Genomic DNA, 23,178 nt, shown 5'->3' on the forward strand with positions numbered 1-23,178 from the left:
GCCACCCGGTCTAAGTGATTTATCAATCTTTAACTTGTCAATTTGGCTCGGTATGTCTTCAGGTTCACCGAAATTTCTTTCAGTTCCTCTGCATTGTCACCTGTGAAAACCAGTTCCGGAACAAGTAGATCTCTTACATCTTCTTCCATAAAGACTGAAGCAAAGAATTCATTCAACCTCTCTTCTATGGCCTTGTCCTCCCTGAGTGCCCATTTTGCTCCTTCATGATCTAACGGTCCCACGGGTTCTGATGTACCTGAAAAAGGTGTTACTATGAGTTTTTGTCTACATAGCAAGTTTTTTTTTCATATTCTGTTTCAACCATCTTTATTAGTTCTTTGCATCTAGCTTGATACTGCTTATTTGCTTCTTATTTTCGTCATTCGATCCTTTTTTCATTCTTTGAAGGATGCTCTTTTGGCTCTAATACCATCTTTCAATTCACCTTTTAACCACACTGGCTGTCATTTGTTGCTCTTTCCACCTTTGTTCACACAAGAAATACATCTGGTCTGGGCTTCCACGATGGTATTTTTAAACAATGTCCACGCCTGATTTAAAGTCTTAACCTATGCGGCTGACCCTTTCAGATTCTTTTTAGCCATTTTCCTCATTTTTTTCATAGTCCTCCTTTCAAAAGTTCATGTTATGATCACTGTTTCCCAGTGTATCCAACACTGTTACCTCTATTACCATGCCCTACATTCTACTAAGGACTAGATCTAATATAGCTCCTCTTCTTGTCTGTTCTTGGTCCAGTTGCTCAAAGAACCAGTCACTTATTACATCTGAGAATTTTACCTCCCTAGCGTTCCCTGATATAGCATTTATCCAGTCAATACTGGGGTAATTTAAAAATCAAATACTCAAAGAAAAAAATCACCTCTCTTCTATTAATGGTACCTCCTACTGGCTTGCAATCCCAAAACAATGTGGAGAAAAAAGACCTCAGAAATAACAGGGCTTTAAAATACCTTTAGGTGGGCCCCAGAAATTTTTCTGTTCTCTGTTAAGGTAGGAGGGTTAGCACCTAGCCAACAGATTCTGGTGAGAATGGCGACCGGAGTAGCTAGACAGGTCTTAGCCTCTCATTGGAAGCAGAAGGGTGTACCCTCCATCAAGAGATGGATTTCAAAGTTGAAATATGTTTGTGAAATGGAAAGGTTATTAGCAGAACGTAAACGCAAGCTGAATCAATGGCAAGCTGTTTGGGGTACCTTCTTGGAACAGTATCCATAATGAATGGTGAGGGATATCTAGACCCTGTGGACAGGAGAACGCTGAGCCATACTTTTGAAGGGGGTGGGGGGAGGGATGGGAGGGGGGGAGGTAGGGGGAATTAATATCTCTAAAAAACTCTAAAAATGTTGAAGTTCAAGTGTTCAATATTGTTGTATGCAAAATGTTAGTATCTTGTATAGTGAAGAAAGGAACTGTATCATCTTATTCTTATTGATAACATTTTGTAAGGAAGGAAAGGTGTGTTGCTTTCTGTGTTGAATTTAACATTCAATAAAGACTTCTTTAAATTAAAAAAAAAAAAAAGAAATAACAGGGCTTTAAAACAAACAGCCACAGCTGATAGTAGTGAAAAGCTCCCCTTCAATCATTGGTCAAAAAACTCCACAATAATAATAATTGAATTTCTACTGGTTTTTTCAGCCTTCAGATGAGTATTTTGAGAGTTGCTTTTTATAGCTGCATTATTGCCACTATTGTTGATTTGCTTTTGTATTCCTGAAAACTTTCATTGACTGGAACTTTTTTTACCTATTCATGTTGTTTGCAATCTTTTGTAATGATTATTATTGTGGAGTTTTCTGCTGATCCAGAATTCCTGCTGTTCCACATCTGGCATGTGCCACCATTTGCTGGAGATAGAGTACTAGCAAGTACCCAGGCTGTACCACTCCTTACAGTGGTTATGATATCACTGGAAGTGTAGTGCTCTCTACAGCTGCTGACAGAGTGGTATAACCCACACATCTGGGCTGGTCTAGGGGAATAATAAGGATGCAGAGCTTTAGGCTTTTACACTGTTCTTAAGAATTCCCCACCACCTGTGTTTTGGTAGAAGGTTGGTCTTTGCTTGTAATAAGGTTTTAAAGCCAGTTTGTAGCGCAATTTTTCAAACACATACTGCGGTCTTAAAAAAAAAATTACTCAGCTGTTCAAAATTTGACTTTAGTATAGCAAGGATGCAGTGCAGTGATCAATCTGTTTGTATTGTTTTTGCTATTTCCATGTATATGTTAGTAATTGATATGTTTTATTTGTGTTATGTATGTTTATTTTGTACAGTATAAAAGTAGTGGTAAATTATAATCTTTTGAAAATATAGTGATAGAGGAATTATTGATCACTGGTTCTCAGCTACTGCATAAATCCTTTTGAAAATTGATCTGTTTTTGTCAGAGGTCTCTCAGCCCCGGATCCTGTTGTACAGCAGCACGCTTCGCTGGATGCAGAACTTTTGGGCTACTTGGACCAGTGTGACGAGGCCCATCTGTCGTGGAAAACTATTCAATAACATGAAACCCAGCAAGAAAAAACTTGGACAGCACTACAAACAGCTGTCATATACTGCACTTTTCCCACAACTACAGGTGACGTGTCCCCTACTCTGTGCTTTCACACATCTGCCTTTAGTTGTCATACCCTGTGATCTTCCCATGTATGCAGGCAGGACTGACCATAGGGGACTGCAGGGCCCAGGATGAATCTGTTGGAATAATTCGCCCCAGTACCCGCAGATTGGAAAAGGGGGTCCCCCTCTAGAGTTTGGCAGGCTGGCCTCTCATGACCCACTGGAAATGATATTAGAGGCAGTTGTGCTGATTGATTCCTCCTACCTTACTAAGGACAGCCCTACCTCTCAACCTCATTTCTCATCCTCCATTCTCTCACTTTCCCTCTCCCCCCCTCACTCATCCCTCAGTCTCCACTATGTCTTTTCCAATTTCTGATTTACCAACCCGAAGGCGACTCTTTTTCAGCTTCCTGGGGTTTCTCTTTCCTTGAGGCCAAGTCAGTAGGAGAGTGGGGCCAGCAGTTCAACATTTCTTATCCACTCCTGCTACTGCAGACTCCTTTTCCTTTTGTGTGGGTCTGATTAGCTGGTATGGGAGAGAGAGGAGATGGTTAGAAGTTCAGATAACCAGATGTACTTGTTAGAATCATGGCTAGAGGCATCACTGCATCTAACCTTCTTGGCTCCAGTGGATTGAAGAAAACAGCTGCGACCTAGCATTTTTCTATCCTTTATAAGCTGCCTCACAGGATAGGGAGTAGCAGTGGCCATGATGTTTGATTCTGACCTGGGCCCTACACATAGTATTGGGCTCACTAGTTGCTATGATTCAACTGCCCCTTTTCCCAAGGGCAGCCTTAATACCTTCTGCTAGTCCTACAGCTGCAGATGATACAACCCTTTGGCTCTTGTACCTTGCATTTTCTCATAATCTGCAGTTGGTTTACTCTGTCCTGTTACTGTATCTTTTTGTGTTTTGTGTAAACTTGGTGCTGGATACAATTAGATTGTGTCTAGAAATCATGTGGAATATGTGGCTTGTATATAGAAGTGTACTTGGCTGTGGGTGTATCATATAGTGCAGATCACTTCCTTAGCATGGACTTATTTCTTGTTTTCTGCTTCCTCTCTAGGTTCATTATTGGGCTTCCTTTGCTCAGCAGCGAGGTATTCAGGTGGAGTGTAACCAGGGCCACATATTCACCCGGGGGACCCAAAGACTCATCCCTCAGGGTGAGGCTTGAACAGCTTTGTTATGTTGTGGGTGGTTTCGTGAAATTTCATTCAGAATGTAGCTGGGTAGCCTGTTTGGAATAAGCATCTTGTTGACTGTTTCCCTGGGGTTATGCAGTGCTCAGTGACTATGCAAGAGAGATTTGCATACATTAGGAATACATTTTTTAAATTTATGTTAATTGTCAATATCCAGCTTTCACTGGCTGTGAGATCCCCAGAACAAGTTTGGGAAGCCCTTACAATATCAAAAAGGAGATAGAGGACTTATTTTATAAAGAACCTGATGTTTGTTTCTCCCCTCTCTCCATCCTGCTGTGACAGCTGGGACAGTGATGCGTCGCCTGATCTCAGAATGGAGTATCCCGCAGATGGTGAGTGACCTCAGCCTGGTCACTGTGCACCTAATGGCATCTACATGTGATGAGAATGCAGACCATCAGCTGGACAGTCTGGTGAAGAAAACCCACTTACTTAGCCTGTCATCTCTGACTTACCAGCGCCACAGCAACCGGACCGAGGAGGTATCCATAATGTTTCCTCTAACATTGTTCCTGTAGCACTAAAACTTCATCTCATTCATGCCAGAGGCAGTCAGCACTGACATGCTACCTCTCCCACTGTCTTTGCAGAACTGATTTTATGCTAATTGATTGAAAGAGGTCTTAGTTTATAGCACTGACTTTCTGCTCTCTGTCGTAGGAACTTTCTTCTATAGAAGGGGAAAGTGCTTTTTATACACACCGGCTGCACCTTGTGGACTTGCGAGCTTCCTGGACTACTCTGAACAGGGACATTGCTTTTGGGCTGTATGATGGGTATAAAAAGGCAGCTGTGCTGAAACGGAATCTGTCCACAGAGGCTCTGAAAGGACTGAAGATTGACACACAGCTCCAGGCCAAGAAGCTGAAGCGCAGCTCCTCGCACAACTTTCCACCTCCCAAGAAAGTAACTGTGCCAGTAAACATCAGCCAGACTGAGAAAGCGTCCTCTGGAGGTGGGGCATCTTCTTGAGACTGGCTGTGGGGCTGTCTTAGTTGCAGGCAGAAAAAAGGGAGCTGTGCTAAACGCAGGTGTAGATTCAGTGGGAAAATAAAAGGCAGAATTATGCATTTGGGGAGCAGAAATCTGAGGGAAAAGTACATGACGAGGTGCGAGAAACTGATATGTGCCAACCAAGGTAGACACCTTGAGATGATCTTGTCTGTTGATCTAAAGGCACAAAAAACAGTGTCATGAAATGGTGGCCAGAACCAAAGGATGCTGGGGTGAATGGGAGAAGTGTAGGTGGCATCTTAGAAGTATTGTCACCTTGTTTCTGTGGGCTAGTTTGTTGTCTTCAATTCTGGAAGCTGTGCATTTGAAAGTGGTGCATCATCTACACTACACTAAGTGTATGAGATTTAAGCATTTAAATATGTATATTCAAAAGGAAAGGAAAAGAGATAGAAGAGCAGATATTCACATAATTTGCAAGTTATAATGCACAAGAAGAAGACCTTATTTAAAAGAAAAGGTTACTCTAAAACCAAAAGTTGTAGTATGAAGTGTCAAGGAGTAAGACTTGAGAGCAACCTCAGAAATATTTCTTCACAAAAAAGGTGATAAACACATGGAATGGACTCTGGTGGAAATTGGATGAATGGAATTCAGAAAAGCCTGGGATTAGTGTAAAAGATCCTTAGTTGCAAATAAGTGAGAGGAATGCTAGTCATCAGTTGGGGTCTCTGGCATTGTGTTAGGAGTGAAAGTTGATAGATTGGGCTTTATAGTTCTTATCTACCCTCATATTCTGTGTTTGTTACTGGGGCCCTGTGGCAAGTGCATGTAATGATCTTTAGGGGCCCCAGCATGTCTGTATTCATACTCTCCAGTTTGCATGGTAAACACTACATTAGAACAGCTTTTCAAGATCAGCATGGTACAACTTGTGAAAAAGTTACAGAAGAGTAATTATCTGTACAACAGTGCGTTTATATGCTGTATTGACAACTGGTTTTGATGTCTCTTGATCGGGACTGTTGCTGCTTGGACCTGAGAGCATCTGCTCTTGAGAGATCCTGGACAGTGGGCCCCTAGCCATTCTGTGGCCCAGGGTGAGTGAGCAGAGTACATGTACACCATTATTAAGAAGCTCTCTTTGTTTCCTAATTCCAGGAGCCTATATGCTACAGAAGCTTATCGAGGAGACCGATAAGTTTGTGGTTTTCACAGAAGATGAATCTGGCGTCAGTGAACAGCTTTGTGGCATCGCTGCCTGCCAAACTAATGACATCTTTAATCGCAACTGGCTGATTGAGTTGGTGAATTGCCAGGTACCAGGCATATGGAGAAGCTTGTCAGATGAGCTCCTTTTTCTAATATCCTGTGCCATTCCTTATGGCACCTCTTGCTGGGAAAAGGTAGTACTGCAGGAGCTGTAAGCATGCCTATTGCTGCACCATTTCCTATAGTGTCTTCTGCTGAGAGAGGCTTGAACTGCCTGAACTATGAGCTCCTCAGAGCCAGTATTCCTGCATTTGTTATCCTCTGCTGTCTTGATATTTACTGCTCTGTTCTTGTTCCTAACCACAGATAATGCTGCGTGGTGCGGAGACTGAGGGATGTGTGATTGTTTCTGCAGCCAAAGCTCAGCTCTTGCAGTGCGAGCATCACCCTTCTTGGTATGGTGATACTCTGAAGCAAAAAACGTCATGGACTTGTCTGCTGGACAGTATGCAGTACTTTGCTACTACAGAGAGCAGCCCTGCTGAGCGAGAGGATGGACAACTGTGGCTGGAGGTCAGTTCATCTGCATGCATTTTCCAGAACTGCTATTGACTGACTTCACCCATCTGAGCAATGACTTCTTAAGCAAGTTCAGCTCCACCTAGAGGGAGGTTATTATACTCCGCAATCCCTTGGGTTAGTTTTCTAGTAAGGTAGAGCACAGAGGAGTAAAAGCTGTTATAGCCAGAAACAGATGGGAGTAGGGGGGGAGGGGGGAAGGGGAGTAGTAGTATTACTTGCTGTTATAGGCAGGAGTACTGAAGATGGAAGTTTAATGATATTTTTTTTTGTATGACAATATAGGAGTAAGCAGAGGCTTATTATACCTTCCTCATTTTCAGGTGAAGAACATCGAGGAGCATCGGCAAAGGAATCTGGACTCTGTACAGGAGCTCATGGAGAGTGGTCAGGCAGTGGGAGGCATGGTCAGCACCACCACAGGTCAGCACTGAATCGGGTCTTGATGTATGAGTCATTAGCTTTTATTTGACTTATCTCTGTGGAGGGACTTGGTCTCTCTCCCTAGAGAATCAGTAGCACCATGTGCAGTATCACAGAAATGTGTGCCCGGGAGTGAGTATGTATCTGCCACACAGCATCTACTTAAATATTGACATTCCTTAGTGTCCTTCCGAACCAGCCCAGAGAAGACTGATGGGTTGTCCATGCCTACCAGCGGGTGGAGACTGAGAATTCTCATTCTTGAGAGAGCCAGTAAGAACCCCTATGTAGTCTCTGCTAGAATCATTATTGTTAGTCTCCAGCAAGGTGGTGGATATGATGAGAAATCTCAGGATTTCTAAATTTCTCTTTTTTTGCTTTGAGCTATTAACAAAAAATAAAATAAAAAAAGGACAAATGAGGATTTTCTTTACCTTTCTTTTGCTCTACATCTGTGCTCTGTCAGGTTATCCATTTTGCTGGCTGGAGCTGAGGTCCATGGGGGTTTTCTGTTGCAGTGACAGCCAAGGATGTACTGCATTCTGTAACCCGTAACATATCATAAATAGCATCCACCAAGTAGGCCCACCCCAGCTGGGCATTATAGTGAGCGTCTTGTGTTACCGACTGCCTATGCCACTTCAGGCATGCTACTACTAATCATTTCTATAGTGCTACAAGACGTATGCAGCGCTGTACACATTATATCCTGGTACTTTGTCTGTCCCTAGAGGGCTCACAATCTACGTTTTTTGTACCTGGGGTAATGGAGGGTTAAGTGACTTGCCCAAGGTCAGAAGGAGCTGCAGTGGGAATCGAACCCAGGTTGCCAGGATCAAAGCCTGCTGCACTAACCATTAGGCTACTCCTGATGCTCTTGTCACAAACGAGCTACACACTGTCTTTAGAAGGCCCAAATAGGCTACTTCAAAGGCTTGTTTCAGCGAGCCTTCTAGCTTCTCATCTTAGTCACCACCATAACCATGGAGTCCACCCTGGGAAGCTGCAATTTATCTTACTGCTCCAGAACTAACAGGTAGAGGTGAGCCATGGCTCTTCCCATTCTGAGCCCTACATCCATTGAGACTCATTTAATCAGGTCCTGAATGTCCAGATCTTTTGGGAAGGCCTTAGAAGAAACTCTAAGCCCTCTCATAATCGACAAAGATGGAAATCCTGACACTGAAGCTGAAAGCTTCTCAATGGAAAGTACTGCCAGCGCCTCAGAAATAAGAGTACTGAGCTCCTCTTTATGAAACAATATCAGTACTTTCATATCATCCCCCTCCTGAGGAGGGAGCTCTCACTCTAAGTGCTCCTTCCACAATGGCTTCTCTAATAGACCAAGGCCACATCATATATGGAGGGAGAAGCAGAGATAGCTTCATCTGCCCGTTCCTGGAGGTCTAAATGAAATCTCATAGGAGCCAGAGTGGCAGTGGAGTGAGAAACTGAAGAACCTTGCAGCAACTCTGACTGTCCCTGCTTCAGTAAATAGGCCTGTGTAAGAGCAATATAAACTCCAGAGAAAACAAAGATCCTGATGTGGCTTGAATGCTCTGTTGGGACCTTGAGGCTGTAAAATGGTGACTGTGCTCCTTGGGAATCAGATAGAGGCTGTTCCCACTGCCAGTTGACCCCGACAAAATGGCACCTGTTCTCGTGTTCTGTTGCATCAAACTGCATACCAGCTCTGCTGGAGAGCCTGAAGTCCCCAGCATATTCGGATGCTGCACCAAATACGAATATGTGCTGCCGCCGACCATTTCCTCCACATCCCCATGGGATTCCCGGCTTGGACGCACTGCAATGCCCTGACACCAGTCAGCTGGTCCCACAGCAGGAACGCTGCTTAACTGCCTCCGCAGGAGTCGTCTTTCACCCCGACTGTTACAAGCGCAGCACAATGTGTCCCAAGTGATGAGTCAGGATCCCTTCCCTGCACCAAGTAGAACTTGCAGCTCTCCAAGCGGTTCTGAGTCAAATTTTAGTTGGACTGCTGCCTACTCCCCCCACAAGCTCACAGTCTGCACGGGTCGTACCACAGATAAGAGAGGCTCAGGACTGATATTCTCCAGCAAACCTCTTTCCTTCTCCTTTCTTTTTTCTTTTTCAAGGTTGTTGTGATGAAAAAGGAGAGCTCCACAGGAAAAGGGAGAAGTGAAGGGAAGGAAGAAGTAAATTTGCGGGGCACCAGAGACAGGGATCTGAAGATCTGCAGATTTTGCTCAACAGACTTGAGCAACCTGCTAAGCTCAGCTGGGGACTAGGTGAACAACTGGACCAGGAGCAAATCAGTCAGAGCCAGAGGTTGCAAAGCGTATCTATCCACCTGCTGGAAATAGAAATACTGAGGAACTGGACTGGATACCAAGAGAGAGATTTCTCAGTTCAGTTTTCAGTTTTTTTCTCCACCTGCTGATTGATTGACACAACTATCCCACAGGTTCTGAAATAGTGGGAACCTACATAATGGAAAGTCCAATTCCCCTCCTCTCCCCCTCCCCCAACATTTCAAAGAAGATCTCAGTTTAGGTAAATTTGATGAGCCTCTTTACTTTCCTGAAGTGAAGAAGAATAAAGTAACAAGGAAAGCACATCCCAAGCCTCTGATCATGGCTGAACAAAAACTGAGGTGACAGGTATGCGTCTTAAGGCAGGAACACTAGAGCACGCTCAGAAGCTTCTTAGAGGCTTCTGAGCTCTGTGAATGCACACTGACAAGTTATGTCGCTGCTGAAGTCACCACCTGTGGGGCTGTAGCCAGCAATTAAAAGGTAGTGATGTGGATGTAAAAAAAAAAAAAAAGGCATCTCTGTGTAGGTGGCAGGGTAGTGTGCCCATGTGCTTCCACTATTTCTAACTGTTGTGCCCTGATTCTTCAGACTGGAACCAACCTATGGAGGCCCAGCATAGTCAACAGGTGCAGAGAATCATTTCACGTTGTAATTGTCGGATGTACTACATCAGCTATAGTCATGACATTGACCCAGAACTAGCCTCGCAGATTAAGCCTCCAGAGATCCCGGAGAACCAGAAAGAGGATCTGCTGAAGAAACAGGAGGGTGTGTATCCAAATGCATTTTTGTGAGGGGCTGGAATTAATTTTTATTTATTTGTTACATTTGTATCCCACCTTTTCCCACTTATTAGTAGGCTTGAAGTGGCTTACATAGTTCCGGAGAGGTGGTTACAGACTCCGGTGTGAACAAGTACAGTGTAGGGGTACTGTTACAGTGACAAATACAGTAAAGAAATATCAGTAAATAGGTTGGGGTGGTTCATCCCAAGCAAAATGCTAGGGTGTGATCATGTGTCGGGGTTGAGTACTGTCTGTTTCCTGATTAAATTGCCATATTTCGGTATTTATGTCAGTTCTGAGGGGCATTAGTTCAGTCATATAGTTCGGAGCTAGACCATGTATTATTCTGTAAACAAAGGTACAAATCTTGAAAGTGATACATTCCTTGATTGGTAGCCAGTGTAGTTTTTCCCGGAGGGGTTTTGCGCTTTCAAATTTAGCTTTTCCATAGACAAGCCTGGCTGCCATATTCTGAGCAGTCTGCAGTTTCCTCAGGATTTGTTCCTTGCAACCCGCATGTATTCCATTGCAATAATCGACATGTGTTAGTACCATTGTTTGAATCATGTTGCGAAAAGTTTCCCTTGGGAAGAATTGTTTTACCCATTTGAGTTCCCATATTGTGTGGCACATTTTCTTTGTAATGGCAGTGGTTTGGTTCTGTAGCGTTAGGTTGCTGTCAATATTAATGCCGAGGATTTTCAGGTTGTCTGAGTTTGGAAGTGTGTGTTCCGGGATGTGTATGGCTGTGGGGTGGTTTGTGAAATGTTGGGATGAAAGAATGAGGCAGTATGTTTTTTTCTTTCTTCAGTTTTAGTTTGAATGTCGTTGCCCAGGTATCCATTATGCTAGGCTGTTTTTTATTACATTGGTGATTTCTGAAGGGTTCGATTTGAAAGGTATGTATATTGTGACATCATCACATCATGAAGAGTGGAATATTAGATGAGCTGTGTTGTTAACATAATTGGAGAAATGCTGTTGGAGATTGAGTGGGTGGACTCAGGAAGAGGGGAAATGCAGTGTGAGGATTGGAAAAAGATACTTGTGAAAAGGAAGAGGGATTGGAATTAGGAAGCAGGGAAGGAGGTTATATTGAGGGTCCATTGAGGATACTTGAAGTGAAAAAGAAAGTGGTATCAAGTTAGCACTAAGGTAGACAATATCAGAGCTAAGTAGGTGTTACAGTTTGTGAGATAGGCTGAGACAGGTGATATTATTCTGGTTATTTGTCCTCTCTGTGATTAAAGGAGCTGCGGACACCTTCACCCTCATCCATCATGACCTGGAGATATCCACCAACCCTGCACAGTATGCCATGATCCTGGACATTGTAAACAACTTGTTGCTGCATGTGGAACCCAAGAGAAAGGTACAGAACATATTTCTGATGTAGTTGATGAACAAGAGACAAGGTGCAGAGATTGCCACTGATAGGCAGTGAGAGGCTCCATAATATGCTACTGATATGGCACTTTTCTGAAGAACAAAAAGATGAGATATGGAGTGCCGCAGGGATCAGTCCTGGGGCTGGTGCTGTTCAATGTCTCGGTGAGAGATATTGCAGAAGAGTTAAAAGGAAAAAGATTGTCATTTTGTAAATGGCTATAAGATGTGCAGCAAAGTGGAGATGCCTGGAGGAGTAAACAGTATGTAAAGAGATCTAAGAAAGCTTGAAGGACAGGAGACTACTTGTCAGCTAAGTTTTAATACTGAACCCCCCCCCCCCCCCCCCCAAAGAGTTATGCACTTTTTGTTCAGAAATCTAAGAGAGTAGCTCATGGGTTGTGAGTTACAGTTGTCCATAGCATGGGAAAGAAATCAGAAAAGTGAAACACTAAAATAAACTATTTAGACGGAATCCAAAGCAATTTTGAAGGGAGTAGGGGAAAATTATTATCCATGTTAACTCCACCATCCAAAGCTGAAATAAGAAAATTCTGGAGAATTTTATGTGAGAATCCTGTAGAGAACAAATAGAGAAGGAAAATGGCTACCTAACATGCTGAAAAAAATGGGAAAAGTGATCAACTAAACTATAGAATGGCATGAAATAAGCGAATTGGGAACCAGGTTAAGAAATGCCCTAGGTTAGAAAAGTCTTTGCTTTGGAGTACCCAACTTTTGGCGCCAACATTTTAACATCTCTCCACCAAGATCTGCCCTCCGTGTGATTAAAGAAGCTGCAAAAATAAACTGTGAATATCTTTAAAAAAAATGTAAGTTACATTGGTTAATAGCAAATCATTTCATGGCAATAGAAGATGAGCAACAAAAAGAAGAGCATATAGAATTAAAGGTTAGTTGATGATGAATAAAGCCATCTCCCTTATCCACCAGACCAGTCCAGAATGGATGGTTTATGCCCCTCTACCAGCTCATGGAGACAGAGAACAAGCACTTGTGAACCTTGCAGTATATAGGGCACTGTGCAGCCATCTGTTGCTCAGTATTCTTTCTTCAGCAGATGGTAAATTAACTTACCGTGGAGAGGTAGGTGGAAGACAGCTGACAGTGACTCCTGGGCCCAGTTGGCAAACTAGTCACCCAGTTGAGACTGGGCAAGTAGGGGATTCTGTGCCTGGCCTCCAGCAAATTCCTGGAGGCTTCCAGGTTCCTTCCCTTTACCCACTTTCATTTTTGTTTTGTCTCTCTCTCTCTCTCCCCCCCCCCCCCCCCCCCAGTTACTATTTAAAAAAAAAAAAAACTTAGGATGACTACTGAGGTAAGGACAGTTTCAGGGGGACGAGTGCACTGTTGCTTGAGGGGGGGACCTGTTGTCAGCATCAATGGCAGGAAGAAGTTGCCGTGCTACACAGCAGCCACTGGGAGTGATAATGAGAAGTCATGGAATATGGAAGCTGCACAGTGGTAGGGACATAAAAGCAGGAAGTAGCTCCCACCAGTGTTGCCAGGTGGGCGGTTTTACCGCCCAATTGGGTGGTTTTCCGCGACCCGCTGCAGGAAATTTTTGCCCGCGGTGGGTTGCGGTTTTTTGGGCTTGTTTTGGGTCTTTTGGGCGGTTTTTAAAGCGGTTTTTTCGGCCATGGGGGGCGGGGTTAGTGATGTTTTGGGCGGGGTTAGTGATGTTCTGGGCGGGGCCAATGACGGGGTGGGGCCGATGATGGCGGGGGCGGGGTTGATGACAGTGGGGGCGGGGTTGATGATGGCAGGGGTGGGGTGATGACACGGGGGTGGGGGTGTCAGGGGCGGGGTTTGACTTTGGGCGGGTTTTGGGCTGGATTTGGGCTCGTTTGGGTGGGAAAAAAAATTTCCACCTGGCAACCCTGGCTCCCACTCTGAACAGTGTGAAGTAGTGAGTAGGAAGGGAGCTGATCTGAAGACCAGGAGTAATAGAATAATTCAAATATATGAAAGGTATAGTTTACATGAAGTAAACATTTTTCAGTGAAGGGGAAATTCTATAAAAGGATTATGATAGGAGTTTTTAAAAGAGGTAAATTCAAGAGCAGTATCAAACAAAGGGAGATGGATGCACTGAATCGCTTTCTAGAATGGGGGGGGGGGGGGGGGTTGGAGTCTAAAATAGCAGACTTAAACAAGTAATGGGACATGAGCCTTAATTACAAAGAAGTGAAAAATAGCAGCTACGTTTGGCTAGTAGGCTGCAAGTACAGTAATAACTAGAAGTTGTAGAAGAAATATAGGTGCTGATGATGTCTAGCAGGCTTCAAACTCCTAGAATTGTTGTGACAGTAAACCACCAAGAAAGGCCACGGGGATTTAGGAAGCTGTATGATTGGGTACATAGGAGCCAACTTGTCAAAATTATTGGGGGTGCTTGACCCAGTGGAAATAACCATTCCCTGGATACATACAAGGAAGTTTTTCAATATTGTGGGTGCTCAAGCACCCACAGAGTTGGCTCCTATGACTGGGAAACAGCCACATTGATGGCATTTTGGATTTTTGTGGGATCTTGTGATTTGGACCTGGAGGTTTGGTGGAGTTAGTGCTAGTACTAGATGTGAACTAAAACAAACACCATCTGAGCTACTAGCAGAGTGGGGTATACAATTACTACTACTTATCATTTCTAAAGCGCTACTAGACGTACGTGATGGAAGATGATACTCTTTTATCCAAGACAGATTTTTATCATCTTTCACAGGTGGTTATGTTATGTAGCTGGCAGATGGGAAATATCCCCAAAATTGAGTAGACTGGATGGACTAATTGGGTTTTTTTTAATGTCATCTACCATGTTACTTGAGATTAATGTGGATAAAATTGCCTTTTCCTTGCATAAATATGCCCTTTAAAAATATCTTCCTTTGGGTCACATAGAGGCATTTTTCAAATCATTTAGACTTACAAAGTTATATAGGGGCTCATTTTCAAAAGAGAAAAACATCCAAAAAGTGACATAAATCTGCATTTGGACGTTTTTCTCACAAAAATTTCCAAATTGTTATTTTTGAAACCAGTTTTTAGACATTTTTTTCTATGAAGTCCATCAGAAGTGCATTCAAATCACAAGGGGGCATGTCAGGGGCATTTTAAGGGCAGAATCTAGACATTCCTAACACTTGGACGTCTTTCTGTCATAATGAAACAAAATAAAAATGTCTAGGGCTATAAGTTGGATGGTTTGGTCTTTACCTGTTTTATTAACGAATAAGCCACAAAAAAGTGCCCTAAATGACCAGATGACCACAGGAGGGAATCAGGGGTGACCTCCCCTTACTCCCCCTAGTGGTCACCCCTTCTAATACAAAATACGTAGAGCCCACTGGGGGAGTTAAACCTGCAGCCACTTAAAGGGTCAGTCCCAGCACTGCTCAAGGTCTGCTACCACTTGTGCACATGCTCTACACTGACATACCTTTCCACTCGCCCACTGGGTCTCACTTGCCTCTTGGTGAGTCTCCCACCTACAAGTTATTTCCCCGGTAACGGGAAGGCGGTAGAACTAGAGTCCATGAATTGAGGTTGAAGGGGGTCAGACCCAGGAGTAATGTCAGGAAGTATTTTTTCACAGAGAGGGTGGTGAATACATGGAATGCCCTCCCGCGGGAGGTGGTGGAGGTGAAAACGGTAATGGAATTCAAACGTGCATGGGATAAACACAGAGGAATCCTGTTTAGAAGAAATGGATCCCTGGAATCTTAGTGGAGATTGGGTGGCGACGCTGGTAATTGGGAAGCAAACCAGTGAGGGGCAGACTTCTATGGTCTACGCCCTAATTGTGACTGAATAGATATGGATAGGCTTGAGTGTAAGGTAAGGTATACACAAAAAGTAGCACATATGAGTTTATCTTGTTGGGCAGACTGGATGGAACGTACAGGTCTTTATCTGCCGTCATTTACTATGTTACTATGGTGGTTTCTAAGGACACCTGGGCCACAATCCAAGGGGACCCACAATTCCCAGAAAGCACCAATAGACCAAAACACAAACCACCAGGATTCTTAGTCAGTCCAGGACAGCAGAATCAATATACTAATAAGGTTTATTGTCAGGAAATTGAACAGTGCACGGTAAGAGGGAAAAATTGTGAAAATGTAACAACAACAGGTAAGAATTATTAAAACTAGATAAACATTTGTTTACTACCTGAGTAGGACCTGGGAAGTTCAGGAAATATAGCTGCTCACAGGTTATAAAATATAACTGCTCCCAGGGGTCCCACAGTTCCCAGAAAGCATCAACAGACCAGACCAGGATTCTTAGTCCAGGACAGCAGAGTCAATAAACTAATAAGGTTTATTGTCAGGAAATTGAACAGTGAACGGTGAGAGGGAAAAATTGTGAAAATATAGCAACAACAGGTAAATCAAACAGTTATCAATTATTAAAACTAGCTAAACATTTGTTTACTACCTGAGTAGCACCTGGAGAGTTCAGGAAATATAGCTGCTCACAGGTTATAAAATATAACTGCTCACAGGGCTTCAGTGAAGAGATTTTTCTCTCTCCTCTCCCTTTCTGAGACTAAAGATTACCTCACAGCTAGGTGGGAAAAAACTGTCACTTCTGTAACAGCTTTTCAAAAAAAAAAAAAAAAACAGTCACTGTCTGTCCAAACAAGGGACATGCACTTCATGAAATAATTAATACATACAGTTCACAGGCTTGGAAACCCACTGTTTCATCACACCTTTCTACCCCTCAAAAATGCGATTAAAAACATATCTCCCCCCCTACCTGTTACACTTGTGGTGTAAACTGTGAGCCTTCCAAAACTCAACAGAAACCCACTGTACCCACATATATGGTGCGTCCTTCACCCATAAGGGCTATTGTGTTGGTGTACAGTTGGGGGTCGTGAGTTTTGGGGGGCTCAGCAGACAAGATAAGGGAGTGAGATGTGTACCTGGGAGCATTTATTTGAAGTCTACTGTAGTTCTCCCTAAGATACCCCATTGCTTTCCTGGGATGTCTGTGTGGCCAGTCTACTAAGAATGCTGGCTCCTCCAAAATCGCAATGGCATGATGTGCGTTTTTCACTTGGACCTTTTTTTTTTTTTTTTAAATGGACCAAAAAGTTAAATGCACAGAGCACAAAAACATTTAACAAATAGTATTCTTGAAAAAACAGACATTTTTCTGTTTTGAAAATGGCTATATTCCCCACTTGAATTTTGGACATTTTTAGCAAAACATCCAAAGTTGGACTTAGACATCATATCAAAAATGCCCTTATAGTAACCTATGGAACTTTGTAAGTCAAAGTGCTTTGAAAATGACCCCCTTTATCTGTGTGGGCAAAGTCACCTAGACAAAAAGGAATGGGGCTGGATGTTTTGCATGGCAGGTAAAATATTTAGCTAAATACTGACATTCTGAGCATTGCCAAGCTAAACCCATGTGGGCAAAGCAGTCTTCACAAATAGAAGGTCCAGAATTATCTGGTTATCTTAACATATTGGTCAGTTCTAAATATAAACCTCTATGCAGTGTGTGTAGGCAACAGACAGATTCTAGGACCCAAGAACTATGTGCATATGTGAACTTCATGCAGTATTGTCTTCCTTTTACCTAATTTTCTCAGGAACACAGTGAGAAGAAGCAACGTGTACGATTCCAACTAGAAATCTCCAGCAACCCTGAGGAGCAGCGCAGCAGTATCCTTCACCTGCAGGAAGCAGTGAGACAACATGTAGCACAGATTCGCCAGCTGGAGAAACAAATCTACTCCATCATGAAGGTGCTGCTTGTAGGGGTGGAGGAACTATCCCAGGGAAATGGGTGTGGTCACTGGCAAAAGATCTGTGGTATTTAGGTGACTACCTTTGTTTTGACAATACTCATCTCTTTTAGTCTTTGCTGGATGAAAGTAAGAATGAGATTCTTCTAGACATGAACCAGAAACTGCAGGCACAGCTGTCCCAGGAGAAATCAGACTTACAACAGAAGAGTGAGGAGTTGAACATTCTTATCAGGTAACCAGCACAGGAATCAAAAGTTAATTCAAAAGATCAAAACTAACCGGCCTGTCACTAAACGCCTAGGGGGCTACCCTGTGGCCACTTAAAGGGTCTATCCCCAGCACAACTCAGGTCCACCTGCACTTGCCGCTTGTGCTGCACACTAGCACCCCTTCTTGTTTTGTTCTTATTCCTTTATTTGTTAGCATCTCTATTACCCTTCCCCACCCCAGGAAACCTGCCTCTGATCCTCTCTGGCATTGGCAGCCTTTCAAGACACTTCCAGAGCTTAACTATTCGTTGAGTGAAAAAATATTTCCGCCTATTTGTTTTAAAAGTGTCATTGAGTGGCCCCTAGACATTGTACTTTTTGAAAGAGGAAAAAATCATTTCACTTCTACATCCACTTAGGATTTTGTAGACCTTGATCAATCTCCCCTCAGCTGTCTCTTTTCCAAGCTGAAAAGCCCTAACCTCTTTAGCCTTTCCTGATATGAGAGGTTATCAATAGAAATCAAACAAAATAAAACATGGAAAAGAAAATAAGATGATACCTTTTTTATTGGACATAATACATTTCTTGATTAGCTTTCAAAGGTTGCCCTTCTTCGTCAGATCGGAAATAAGCAAATGAGGTAGCAGATAGTATATATGAGAGAAACATCAAAGCATTACTTTGACAGTCTGACAGAGTGGGAGGGTGGGGGTATGCATGGGGACATCAAAGCATTTCATTGATATTCTAACAGAATGGGTGTTGGTAGGTGAGAGGAGGGTAATAAACAGAGAAATAAACAGAGATAATAAGAAATAAGCTGTATTTCTCTGTTTATTACCCTCCTCTCTCCTACCAACACCCATTCTGTTAGAATATCAATGAAATGCTTTGATGTCCCCATGCATACCCCCACCCTCCCACTCTGTCAGACAGTCAAAGTAATGCTTTGATGTTTCTCTCATATATACTATCTGCTACCTCATTTGCTTATTTCCGATCTGACGAAGAAGGGCAACCTTCGAAAGCTAATCAAGAAATGTATTAAGTTATGTCCAATAAAAAAGGTATCATCTTATTTTCTTTTCCATGTTTTATTTTGTTTGATTTCTATTGATAACCTTTAAGAGTGGACTAACACGGCTACCACACCTCTCTACTGATATGAGAGGAGTTCCATCCCCTTTATCATTTTGGGTGCTCTTTTTGAACTTTTTCTGATTCCTTTATCTGGGTATTTCTCAGGTTTCAGTTTTGAGTCCCTTCTTGTTTAACATCTTTCTGGCCCCACTGGCTATATTTATGCAGATATTCTCTTACCTGTGTTTGTTTATGCAGATGACATTTAGATTTTAATTCTTGTAGACCCATTGAATCTAGATGATATTGCTCTCAATGTGAAGTTTGACTTAATAGCAGGATGTTTGAAGTCCCATGAATTAAAACTAAATCCAAATAAATCCAAGGTCATGCTTTTATTGCAAATAAAATGCTTACATTGCCATCTGATCTTAATGTTTGTATTTCAGGTATAATGGTATAACTTTTCCATTAGTTAACTCTATTAAAATCCTAGGAATTATTATTTATAATAATCTAAATTTCTAGTCTTACATTCCCCTCGCTGAAACTAATACTCACCGTTCAACCTCTCCCTTTTTTAAATTTTGAGAAGTCGTTATTAAATTTCCAAGAACAATAAAAATGGAACAATCCAAGCAGGAGATACAACAGCAATCCACAAGATGCAAATAACTCCCCCCCCCCCCAATTGTCCCATATGAAAGAAACAACCGCAAGAGTCCAACTCCTGGAAAGGCAAATGAACATATTACTACATACCTCTAAACATTTTTGTGATTTGCATATTTACCCCTTTCCCAAACCACCCCACACCCCCTTCCAACCCCAAACCAAAAGTGGGGTAGCATGACCAATTCCCAACAACATCAAGAAGAACAGTGTAGTAGAAAAAGCTCCCAAATCGTACCCCATTTGGAAAGCATATGATTATGAGCAGCCACCAAATGCTTCTTGTCACAAAGGTACCACATTTTATTCCCCCAGTGCAGCAGAGATGGCACCTGGGATTGCTTCCATTGAGCAGCCAAGGTCACATGAGCCGCACTCATAGCATGGCGGACCAGCAGAGCCTGAGGACGTGTAAAACCCGGAGGCTTCTTCGGAAAGAAACTCCACCAGGTCCCATTTGAGCGAATGACCCAGCCAGCCCTGCAGACTGTTGTGTAGCTTTCCATTAGGTCTTGGCTTTGACACAGTTCCACCAAATATGACCCAAGGTTCCAAGCACCACACAGCCCCTCAACGCAAAGGAGAAGCACCAGGAAACATTTGATGCAATCTGACAGGAGTAAGATACCACTGAAACATCACTTTAACTGTATTTTTCTTGAAAACAACAGAATGAGAAACCTTTAATAATGCTTTTTTCCATAATGTGCCAGTCCTCGTCCTCATTAGTCATCCCCAATTCATGACTCCAGTTAGCCCAATGTAAAAGGTAGGGGACAGGACTGCTTCCGCTGAAACTTATAAAGGCAAGAAATCAATCCGTAGTACCCTTAGAGTCCTCACAAAAATCTTCTAAAAAAAGAATCTTCATGTAGGATTCAAGTTTTAATATGGGGAGTCACTAAAAAATGCTGCAGCGTGAAGATAAGTATAGTGATCTGTGGGAGGAAGATAAAAATCCTCTGCCAAACTAGAAAAGGAATGCAAATTCTCTTTATGAAAAAGTTGTCCCCACGTAGCCAGTCCAAGTGTTGCCGTTCAACCTCTCTTTAACAATTAGCACTTCTGTCACTGGTTCATGCATTAGTGCTTAGCAAGCTAGATTGTAATTCTTTGTTCCAGGGTTGGTGGGTTACAGATATACAGCGTCTTCAAATAATACAGAACATAGCTGTCAAACTCATTGCAGGAACATTTAAGTATAATCACATTATTCCTGTGCTCAGGGAGGAACACTGGTTACCTATCTTATAGGCCAATTTTTAAGATTCTGCCTTAATTGCACAAAGTTTCATTCCAGATTTCCATTATTTCTGCTCCGTTTACCACATCCTTATTTGCTTTCCAGAAACTTGGGTCTACACAAGAGAACCTTTTGGTCGGTCCATTTTTTAGATATATTTGGCTTAATAATATACAGAGTTCAATTTTTAGTGTTATAGGCCCCCTGCTTCTAGAATTCATTACTGCTAATCTTCCGTTAGATGTTTCTTATCTGTAGTTTCAAACTTCGCTCAAAAACTCGTGTCTACACCAAGTGCTGCTCATGTTGAGTACACCTTCACAGGCAGCAGGATGAAGATGGGTGGAGCTTGGCTTGGGGCACATGACAGATTAAATGTGTGTGTGTATAGATAGTATTTTTGATGGATTTTCTTCTTTTCCGATCTGTTAATTTTTCTGCATGGTGTTTTTTTACTTTTTTTTTTATTTGATATTTTATTATAAATACTGCAGGTAGCTAACTGGTAAGTGGTACATCAAGTTTTAATAAAACTTGAAACTTAACTTCATTTCCACAAATGGTTTGGTAATTTCTGTCAGTTTCTCAGGTTCAGAGCCCGCGGGGCCGGGCTCTGGAGCAAACGTGAGCCCTTGGGCTGCTGCCGAGGAGCGACAGCAGCAGGCAAAACCCACCAACCAACACTGGGTAAGCACACCGGCAGGGACTGCAGGCACTGCCCAGCGAACCGGAACACCTGGACTGGAATCCCCCGGACTGGAGGACACAGGACTGGAACACTGGACTGCAATCCCTCGGACTGGAACACACACCGGACCGGAACACACTGGACTGGTCCCCCGGACTGGAGGACACAGGACTGGAACATGGGACTGGAGCACACCGGACTGGTCCACACAGCTTCACCTGCACTTAGCTACTAAGCCCCCCAGAAGTTGAGCTCCTGGGTTCGAGTAGCCGACAGGACTTACTGGATACCGGATGACATAGGGACCAGGACTGGAAACAGAAGTGCTCCTAAACCTAAACTGATCTACTTGCTCCCAAGCCCTAAACCAGCAGGAGTGTTCCTAACAGTAAACTGACAAAAGGACTTCCTAAGCCCTATACTAAACAGGAGCTCCTAAGCCCTGCTCAAGAAAGGGACTTCCTAAGCCCTAAACTAACAGAGCAGGGTACTAAATACAAAGCTAACACAGGTGCTACTAAGCACCAAGCTACAAGCAGAGCTTTACACTAATAAGCTAAACACAAAACTAAACCAGCTACCTAAGCACTGCTCTAGCAAGCTAGATACAACTAACAAGGTGCTTCCTAAGCACTACTCTGGCAAGCAACCAGAAGAGCTCCTAGCACTAAAAGGGAAGACAGGGGAGCCACAAGGAGGGAAGCTAACACATAAGCCAAAAGTGCTTCTAAAGCACCAAACACCAACAGCAAAGACTGCAATGCTCCCAGAAGTACTTCTAACAGCAAACTCTGCAGTGTTCCTAACAACACCAAACCCTGAAGTACTTCTATCAACAACAGAGCTTCCAAAGCCCTACACACAGCAATGCTTCCAAAACCAAGAGGGAAAAGCAGGGGGACCAAACACACAAACACCAGTGCACACTGCACTAACACTAACCTGGACCTTAGCAAAAGCAAGCAGGGAAACTAGACACAACGTCAGAAGTGCACACTGCACCACCCTACCTACAGCAAACACCACTGTTGCAAAGGCCCTGAAGGAAACAACACCACTTCCTTATCAAGGCCCTCCCTGATGATGTCACACTCCCTAGACCTAGGCAAAAGCACACTGACCCAGAGAGGCCCAACCCACACCAATGCAAAACCGTGAAACACTTGAAGCCAGTACACCCAAAGAGAGTTAGAGCAACTCAGGCAACACACACACAGCTGTAGTGAAGTGAGACAATTAACCCCATGCTGCTGGAAGCTGCCAGCACAGAGAGACAGAGCCAGCTCAGAAAGGAAAGAGAAAAGAAACAGAAGCCAGCTAAGAAGCTGACCCCCAGGAAATAGGTAAGTTTGAGAGGGGTTCAGACCCCAATCATAACAGCACCTCCCCCTCAAGGCTCCCGTGTCCCCACGGGAGCTCCAGGTCTCAAAAGACAATTTAGGTCTCCATGGGTAGCTGTGATGAAATCTCCCAATGGGTTTCACAACATAAATCTGGGCGGCTGGGCAGGACGTGAGAAGTACATCTGGAACTAGGAAACCAAAATGGCTTTGGCCGCCATGAGGCTCTTTAGAACGGCTGCTAGGCAGGATCAGAGTCTTGGATGCACCAAGCGGAGTTCTAGTCAACAGGAACCATCTTCTGAAGGAGTCCACAACTTCCTTGACTTCCTGGCACTCCACTGTAGCAGCCAGAACTGGGCTAGAGCCCACACCCATCCTGGAATCTGAAGCCAGACAGGAACTTGAACTGGACTTCAGACTAGACCTTGCCCCTTGGCTGGAGCTGGAACTCAGAAGGAGTTCAACATCTTGGCTGAAATGGGAACTCGGAGTAGACTCAGCATCTTGCCTGAGACTGCAACCTGGTCCGGCCTCAGCATCTTGGCCGGAACTGCCACTCAACTCGGCCTCAGCATCTTGGCTGGACTTGGTACTCAGCATAGACTCAGCATCTCGGCTGGCACTGGAACTCGCTCCGGACTCAGCATCTTGGCCGGAACTGCAACTTGACCCGGACTCAGCCTCTTGACCGGGACTGCAACTTGACCC

General features: G+C 43.4%; 1 protein-coding gene across 2 annotated transcripts in view; it reads left to right on the top strand.

The window, feature by feature from the left end:
- Nucleotides 1-23,178, top strand: part of KIAA0100 (KIAA0100 ortholog) — a 144,726-nt gene that overhangs the window by 90,748 nt on the left and 30,800 nt on the right. For both annotated transcript variants that reach the window (XM_030222080.1, XM_030222081.1), the window contains exons 21-31: nt 2,416-2,606; nt 3,664-3,763; nt 4,088-4,287; nt 4,466-4,760; nt 5,921-6,078; nt 6,338-6,544; nt 6,874-6,973; nt 9,859-10,038; nt 11,306-11,427; nt 17,074-17,229; nt 17,343-17,464. In XM_030222080.1, coding sequence (XP_030077940.1) covers nt 2,416-2,606; nt 3,664-3,763; nt 4,088-4,287; nt 4,466-4,760; nt 5,921-6,078; nt 6,338-6,544; nt 6,874-6,973; nt 9,859-10,038; nt 11,306-11,427; nt 17,074-17,229; nt 17,343-17,464 — 1,831 coding nt within the window. The remainder of the gene's footprint in view (nt 1-2,415; nt 2,607-3,663; nt 3,764-4,087; nt 4,288-4,465; nt 4,761-5,920; nt 6,079-6,337; nt 6,545-6,873; nt 6,974-9,858; nt 10,039-11,305; nt 11,428-17,073; nt 17,230-17,342; nt 17,465-23,178) is intronic.

Source organism: Microcaecilia unicolor, chromosome 13 (genome assembly GCF_901765095.1).
Source record: "Microcaecilia unicolor chromosome 13, aMicUni1.1, whole genome shotgun sequence".
In the NCBI taxonomy this organism is placed as follows: Eukaryota; Metazoa; Chordata; class Amphibia; order Gymnophiona; family Siphonopidae; genus Microcaecilia; species Microcaecilia unicolor.